This window comes from Notolepis coatsorum (genome assembly GCF_963971535.1).
Source record: "Notolepis coatsorum genome assembly, chromosome: 1".
Taxonomy (NCBI): domain Eukaryota; kingdom Metazoa; phylum Chordata; class Actinopteri; order Aulopiformes; family Paralepididae; genus Notolepis; species Notolepis coatsorum.
The window spans coordinates 106,841,390-106,850,440 of record NC_140165.1 but is presented as its reverse complement, the minus strand read 5'-3'; the positions used below and the strand labels follow the sequence as shown (position 1 = coordinate 106,850,440).

Here is a 9,051-nt window from a genome sequence, read left to right as displayed (position 1 = left end):
GAAAATAATAATTCATATTCTCCTTTGGTTCATTACAATTTACTCAAGCATAGTAACAGACACAATATTTCGGACACTGGGAATACATTCCCTGAGGTCCATAGATGTCCCGATACCAAGAACATGGACAATTGGACCTTGTAGAAGTGGAGAAATATTCCATTTACTTGGGTATGTACATTTAGATGAATCTTCTGAAAATATGGCTAGGGCTTAAGAGGTTAAAGTCAATGATATAGAAATTGTGAAATTAGGGTTAGGGTTAGGGTTATTTAGCTGGGGACCCTGTGAAATCCTCTCAGGGCTGTGTCCCTGTAACTCATTTTGGGAACCAACAATGGCCACATTTTGAGGCAATGCAGATGGACAATTTTGTAGTATCTTGTCATACCTCCCCCCCCCCCATAGGCCTCTGTAATATTCACATTTATTTTCTCCCATTTTACCCTTTGATACCAACATCTTTATAGAAATGGTGCAGATGAATAATGACCTTAAATCAACCGTGCCTTACAGGAGTTAGGCTCTACTATCTGTAGGGTGACAATCATTTTTATAGCTTTTCTAAACCAGGGATAGAAAAAGGCATATATCAAAGGATTCATACAAGAGTTGAAATACACCAGCCAGTCCACGATGGGCCAGGACAAAGCAAAGGCGCCCTTCCCTGAGAGGGGGGGGTAGTAAAAGGGACAGAAACACATGAGGAACACAGCGATCATGATCCCAAGAGTCCTAGCCGCTTTCATCTCAGACTTCTTAGCTTTCACAGTCAATTTGCCAGGCGTGACAGCTGTAACATGAAACTGCATTGCTCGCGCTTGCGACACTGCTACCACAAACACTCTCATGTATAGTATGATGATGACAGAGCAGGGCCCGATAAATGTGATGGCAAGGTCAATTGCTCCTGAGAAAAAGTTCATGACTACAATACATTCTCCGTGGCAGGAGTTGAGTCTGTCTGGCGGTTGCAGGAGTTCATTTACAAGAAGCCAGTTGAACAAAACGGAACCGATCCAGCAAAGACAGACAGAAATGCAAACTTTTTTCAGAGTGATTTTGTTAAGGTAGTGCAGAGGATCACAAATAGCTACGTAGCGGTCGATCGATATGAGCACCATGTTTCCCACGGAAACAGAGACGAGAATATAGCATATCATATAAGACAGAGAACACATGCCATGACCCAAATACCAGCAGGCCTCCACAAACTTCATCCCTTCGAGCGGCACCAAAAGAAGTCCTACAAGGAAGTCGGCGATGGCCAGTGAGAGCAGGAGGAGGTTGGTTGGAGTATGGAGCTGCCTGAAATGAGAGATGGAGATGATGACCAGCAGGTTGAGACACATGGTGAGCAGAGAGATGAAGGACAGCACCGTGTAGAGCAGCGTGGTCTCAGAGTGAGGACGCCTCCGTTTCCGGCAGGAGGAGTTGAGGAGCAACGGGAAGCAGAGCTCGGCTTCTGGGGTCTCCATCAACAGGGCAAGAGGAAGGAGAAAGTTCTAGAGATCGAAAAAACCAAGAGAGGCCTTGAAGAGGAGCGGAGAAGCTACCGAGTTCTGGCATCTCTGACCAAACGGGGGCATTTATCTTGCTCGTCTCTGCTACCCTCCCACTCTCCTTCTACATGCCCCCCGTCTGCTCTCCTCCCCCTTTCCCTCCCTCTCACTCCTCCTCCTCTCCTTAATGTCTGATGTAACAGGTGGTTTTCAGACCATTGGGTCAAACATTTTCTAAATTAATAGATGAATTCTGGAGCACATGGTCAATTTAGCTATTTCAACGCTTTGTCCGATTTGCAACAAACTTGACAAATGTAGTTCCCCGAAGTGTAATGTAAGTTCAGCCAGGAAGACTACCTGCTCTGCAGTGGTTCATTCATCCCTAGCATTATTTCCATTTATCTGATCAGTCTGCCATTTTCCCCATTAAGAAAAACAGAATCAGTCAGTGTCCTCCTCATTGTGAAGGAACCAACCACGCTGCCACTCATCATGTGCCAACACGGCATATATTCTTGTGCTTGTCAATCATCTCTTCATGCCCGATGATGATAATATTAGAAATGTGCTGTTACTGTGTGATGTCATAGCATTGAGAGATGTAAAATATATGGCCGCCATTTACATTTATCAAAAACGGATGTATTCCTACTCCTAGGGTGTTCACATGATTCTCAATAAATGTCATGTGTGGAATCTATTGACCACCATTTTTGGTTAGTTTGACCAGATTAAGGACATGTTCCAAATGTGTCAATGAGGATTCTGGGAAACGCATTTACCATCTTCTCCAGTCATACAAGAAGATAGATACCAATTTCCTCTCTGTGCGTTCAATATACATACAGTAAAGCTATCCGGCTGCAAGCTAGCCTAGCTTAGCACAAATGAATGGAAGCGGATACAGAGACCACCATCTTAAAAGTCCAGGAGAGGGGTTTTTGGCCAACAGCTAGTGGTCTATACCCGCTTTGGTAAGCACATTTATCATGTTTCTCTGATTAAACTGTGTGTGTGTGTGTGTGTGTGTGTGTGCGTATGTGCGTGGACATTCGAGCATGCATGTGTGTAAAAAAATAGGGATCATCCCTATGTTCCCCGGGTCCTATGTTCCCCGGGTTCTATGTTCCCCTCTTTGATTGATTAATAGATTGAACATTTAATTAATTTTTTTTTGATCCACTTTTTCTCCCATTTTCTATATTTTCTCCCATCCCAATTTCGTATCATCCAATTCAACCCTCCCCTGTCACGAACGCTGTTTCTTGCCTCCCACAAGCCGGCTGCAGTGAGGACTAAGTCATACATAGCACAAGTCCCCTCCGGTACTTGAGGTAACAGCAGTCGCATCTTTTCACCTGCGCAGCTCGATCTCTCAGTGTTCGAGGAGTAACGCGTGGGAGGCTCACGCTGCCCCCGACACTTCCTGATTCTACTGCGCAGGCGCACCAACCGACTTGTAGGAGTCGCTTGTTCACAACGTTCGATCCCCACCCTTCAGTTTTTCCCTCCCCGTAATACGGCCAATGTGTATTACTGCGGACGACCAGCCAAACTGAAAAACAATGTGGAGAGCTGGATTCGAACACGCGAATCCTAGCGTCTCCACACTGGTGGCGAGTGCCTTAGACCACTACACCACCTAGCCGCACATTTAATTAATTTTTATTATTTTATTAATTATTAATGTCCGCCTTGTTTCGAACGGTTAAGCTTAGGCCCTCTTTCGAACTGGTTAAGGTTAGAGTTTGAAATCAGGGCTGGTGGTCTAAAATTTTCAATCAATCAATCAATCAATCAATCAAAGCGGGGAACATAGAACCCGGGGAACATAGGACCCGGGGAACATAGACATGCTCCCAAAAAATAAATGCAGAGAACACTGCTGTGTTGGGAATCTAAAGAATAGACTCCAAGTCCTATTTTCTCTACCTGTGACAATAACAAAAATAGAGAGGGGAGGTGAAGCTGTCAAAAAGATTGGTCAAGGGGGTACTTAGCAGAACTAATTACTAAGTAAGGCACACAAGCCAAAAAAGATTTGAGAACCACTGCTGTAGTGAACTTCAGACACCGTTTCCTCAAATATTTCTTCAACCTTCCTCAAGTTTGGCCAACAATTGAAACCAGTTGAGGAAATAGTGTCTGCAGTTCAGAAGAGGTCTGCTCTCTACCGGGTGATGTCATCCAGCCGAGTTGATGCGGCTGAGCTCTCAAGACACACAACATGGTCAATCTTATGTCCAATTATCACATTCCTTCCTCACAACAGAATGATAGGATTCAGGTAATCATGGAGCTGAGAGAGTGCTGGGAAATGCTGTTGATGATCAGGAAAAGATTAAATTAACCATTTGGCTGAATGTGCCATGAGCGCTCAACGGTCGTGTAATCAAGGGTATGAAAGATATGAACTTTGAGTCACACTCTTGACACTTTCAATACCACGTTTTATCAGCCCAATGCCTGAATGCCCACGACGTGTATTAGTGTTTTATTTTTTTATTAGCGATCTGATTTCATATTTCATCAACAGAGTCTCCCGTTGGTACAGCAGCTCCTCCAGCAGCTCAGAATGGAAAAAAGCGCCACCTATCGTCTACCCTGTGTAACTGCAGGTCAGTCGCTGGCAAGCTGTCTGCTCAAGAGCGATCTGCTCACGAGACGGAAATCAGCCTGGAACATATATTAACAGCAGCCAACACTCAATCAATAAGCGCAATCGATTTTTGGAATGGCGATCAGGAATTGGAATGATCTTTTTGGAGAACATCTGATCTGAGGTAAGGAATCTATTTTACAAGTCTTGGGATAATCAGAGTTGTATTCTCTGAGATCTCAGCGTGTGCCCTATGTGTGATGTGTCTCTGTGTGCGCGATCGCTTTGAGGAAATCAGAGAATAGATTTTTCAGATCGCCTCTATAGCGTGCATACGTACACATATACTATCGATAATCTAGCGTTTATTTGAAAACGATTCATAAATAGGCCGAAAAATTACAACGTTTTTGGTATTCTAGAATATTCCAGTAAATGTCTTTTATCACGGAACATTTATATTTTCCTTGAAAACGAGGGCTTTTCAAAATGCTATAAAACGAAAATGAACCGATAAAAAAACAATCCGCTTCAACAATGTTGACTGGAAAACGAGTCATTGATAAGCGACGGGCAGATTAGACACATAGCCATAATTTAAAACATAGATTAGGCGTTTTTAACGCTAACATTGAAGTGGATAGTGGGCATTCAACCGGTAAATCAAGTTTAAGCTTGGGCTCTGAAAGTGTTAAAGGGATATTTCACTTTAGTAGAACCTGTCAAAAATCTGCAGTCTTACCTCTATCTAAAGTAATCTACAAGTAAGCACTGTCCCTGTCATCCGCTGCAAACACCACCATTCCTCACAGGTGTCAGGCTCCTCATTCACTTTCATTCATTTTTGGGAGCTAGTCTACAGTAAATATCATACTTCTAAAGTATAAACAAACTACTGCTTTGCAGATTTCAATAAAACAGACAATTCTGAGTCAAAGGTACGGCATTTGATTGACTTTATAGATTTGTTGTTGGTCAAACTTAACATCAAGTGAGAAATAGTTGCTATACTCATAATTAGAAAATGGCAATATTAGCTCAAAAAGTGCCTTTGACTCAGAAAGATATATATTACACAGAATAATATTGCTCTTTTGTTTACAATTCAGAAGTATTATATTAGACTTGGTTCTCAAAATGAATGGAGTAAATGAGGAGCCTGACACCTGGGAGGAATGGTGGTGTTGACAGCGGATGACAGGGATAGAGTGTCAGTGAACACTATAGCTTATTTGTCTTTGATATTAGAGAGGGGAGGTGAAGCTGTCAAAAAGATTGGTCAAGGGGGTACTTAGCAGAACTAATTACTAAGTAAGGCACACAAGCCAAAAAAGATTTGAGAACCACTGCTGTAGTGAACTTCAGACACCGTTTCCTCAAATATTTCTTCAACCTTCCTCAAATTGGGCCTACAATTTAAAATCAGTTGAGGAAATAGTGTCTGCAGTTCAGAAGAGGTCTGCTCTCTACCGGGTGATGTCATCCAGCCAAGTTTCACATTTTTATGATTAAACTTATGATCTCTGGGGAACTGGATGACAGGCCATTACTTCAGTTGTAATTACTATTAACTTCACCCATAGTGTCATAATCAGAGTAGATTACATCATCTGTTTATCTTTTAAGTGTGTGTTTTTCACACGTTTGATTGGAGCGTTGCCTCTGAGGTTTGAGTTATCACCATCTGATATTATTGCAAGGAGGTGTGAACAGACTCCTCTGAAAGAAGGATTAACCAAACAACACTGGCAGAAACTGTGGACATGTTTGCATTCCTAATATGCTCTCTTAGGCACTAATTAGTGTGTGTGTGTGTGTGTGCGGTTATTCTTATGGATTGAGAGCTCTAAAGGGAATATTAAAGGGATAGTTCGGATTTTTGGACATTACATTGTATGGAGTACTTACATTTTACATTAAGTTATTTGGCTGATGCTTTTATCCAAAGCAACGTACACATTATACTTTCTTTCTAGTAGTGTAGTCAATGCAATGCCATTATCTTACTCACCAGGTCTCGTGGTCGGAGTTCTGGCCAGTCACCCAGTTCTGAGCGAGCCGGGAAACGTGAAATAGGTAACAAATGGGGTCACAAGACAAAAAAGCTTTATCCACACAACATGCAGGAAAAAGGGGAACCTATTTCTAACAGAAAACCACGGGCCAAACCCAGAATTCACATGGCAAAATTCTGGCAGCTGAGAACGGCAGCGTAAAAACATCATTGGCACAACTTTTCTTTTTCAGAATAGTCGTCAAATAATTTCTACTTACACATTTAATTGTAATAAAAGTTGGACCAGAAAACCAGATTTTTTGTAAATAGTCTTTGGCACTCTGTGACAAAATCAGCTCTACAGTAGTTACATACAGTACAGTATATAAGGTGTGCAGAATATAAGCTATACCATCATGGTTCCATGCAAGGGTATGGATTTTTACCATACTAAATAAGGATTGCCTAGTATAGCTGAACCCAGCATTTTGTTTTGAATAACAATAATAAAACATTTAATAATTTAAAAGACAGAAACCAGATATGAGAATCAAACCTGTGCCATCAGGTATAAACAGGAGCTGCTACATTAACAATTAATTGATTTCACAGACCTGCAGAATGTTTAAGATTTTATACCAACATTTGATTGATATGTTCTCAGTTCTGAAACAGAAAATGTATTCATATACTCAGAATATCCCTCTTTTAGTGTTCTCGGTTCTGAAACAATTCACTGTCGAGCAATTTCAGACTTTGTATCAAGCTGAGATGACAAGTTTGAATGATAGCACTAGTTTTTAGACCACAGGACTTGAACCATAACAATAACGATAGGTTATGTAGATAACCTAGTTATATTAGTATTGGCTGAGCTCCCGCTCTGAGCCTTACGAGATACTCTATATCGCCTGTGATACCTAATGTATCTCCCACGAACAAAAACACATGCACCCCACCTGTATGGGGCCCCGCCCCTTATGGTGGCACCACCCATATAATCATGACTCTGGTCATGACACACCCTTCCTCGCCAAAAACCCGTCCCAGGAAAAGATCCCTCAAGAGGGAACTCAGGGCGCGCAGAGCGGGAGCTCAGCCAATACTAATATAACTAGGTTATCTACATAACCTATCGTTATATTTCGTATGGCATCGCTCCCGCTCTGAGCCTTACGAGATAATGGGGAAGAGCGGGTGCGAGACCCGACAGATGTACCCCCTGAGGACCCGTAAGCCCACATCAAGGGGTGCGGGGAGCCCTGTCACCCCATCCTTCCTAACGAAGGGGGGGCGCAGTCAACTCCACCTGAATGCGAACAAGAGGGAGCCAGAACCCCTTGAACACACCGTACAGGCGGAACCACGTGTGACTCAACACACTGCGGCCCATACCCATACACTCCCGCTACCCGACCAAAGGACGGGAAGCAGGAAAGGCCACAGACCCCAGAACCGCCTGGGAGACAGAACCCCCGGTCATGTCCATGAGGTAAAACCTTACAAAGGAGCCCGGGGAGGACCATGAAGCTGCAGCACAGATGGCCTCCACCGAGGCCCCACCCAGGAGAGCGGCAGAGGCAGCCACCCCACGAGTGGAGTGCGCCCTGACGCCCCCAGGGGGATCCTGCCCAGCCAGCGTGTAGCAGAGGGTAACACCCTCGCACAACCAATGGGACAGGCGCTGCTCCGACAGTGCCTTACCAGCACGAGCCCCACCGTAACAGACAAAAAGCTGGTCGGTAACCCTGAAATCCTGAGTACGGCTGAGGTAAATCCCCAAGCACGGACTGGACATGACAGGTGAAGGCCCGCATCTAACTCACCAGTGTGAGGAGGAGGACGAAACGCCTGAACCACAATATCCCAGGAGCGGAAGGAACTCCGGATATTCTTAGGCACGAAAGCAGGATTAGGTCGCAGAGTGACACCGCAATCGGTCCGAAAAGACAGGCACTCTGGACGTACCGAGAGAGCACAGAGCTCACCTACGCGTTTAGCGGAAGTGACAGCCAGAAGGAACGCGGTCCTGAAGGACAGCTGTCCCAACGGCGCCCGCTCGAGCGGCTCAAACGGGGCCAAGGACAACCGACCGAGGACCAATTGAAGATCCCAAGTCGGAGCCAAGGAGCGTTGCACCGGTTTAACGCGTCGAGCGCCAAGCAGGAAACGCTTCACAAGAGGGTGGCTGAACAAGACATCCCCTCAAACCCCTCATGATAGGAGGATATAGCTGCTGCATATACCCTCACCGTCGAAGCCGACAGTCTATCAAGGAGAGACTGGAGGTAACTAAGGACAGCAACCAGGGGGCAGGAGACTGAGTCCTGGCCCCCCGCCTTACACCACACTTGGAACATACGTCATCTGCCCGCGTAAGCGCGACAGTGGAGGGAGCATGCGCATTCCAGATGGTAACACCATCAGGATCAAGGACCTGCGCCCCTCAACGTACCCGTCCCAACAACTGACCCAACAGATGTATGGGGAAGAATCCCTGGCGGCACGGCATCGGTCCCAGACCTGCCTGGCCATGTCCAGACGCAATCCTCACCCGTCAGGATGAGGGCCGCCCCGCGACAGTACACCTGCACCCACATTCTCCCTGCCGGGGATGTGGGGAGCCCTTAGGCCGCGCAGATGGAGGACGCCCATAGCCAGCCGCCCGCCGCCTGGTGCAGACAGGGGGAGCGTACTCCTCCCTGTCTGTCGATACACGACACTGACGTCGTATCGTCCGTCCTGATCAACACCATTTGTGGACCAGAAGGACCGCTTTCAACACCAACACATTGAACGTAGCGCAGACCGGGCAGCATGGTTTGCCAGCTGCCCCCTACTGCGTTGGCCCGACGCGTCACCAGCGAGGGAGGCGTCGGTGAAAGCGCGACATGAGACAGCGCCGTAACCGTCCTAGGACGGAACCTCCCGAGCGTGTTGACAACACGCTC

The 9,051-nt window shown here is 45.6% G+C and overlaps 1 protein-coding gene across 1 annotated transcript; it reads right to left on the bottom strand.

Moving 5' to 3' along the window:
* Positions 1-494: 494 nt before the first annotated feature.
* On the bottom strand, positions 495-1,478 carry LOC311246469 (trace amine-associated receptor 13c-like; the record flags this gene model as incomplete). Its single annotated transcript, XM_084336623.1, has 1 exon — positions 495-1,478. The coding sequence occupies one exon, from the start codon at positions 1,476-1,478 to the stop codon at positions 495-497; it is 984 nt and encodes a 327-aa protein (XP_084192749.1).
* Between the last annotated feature and the right edge of the window lie 7,573 nt (positions 1,479-9,051).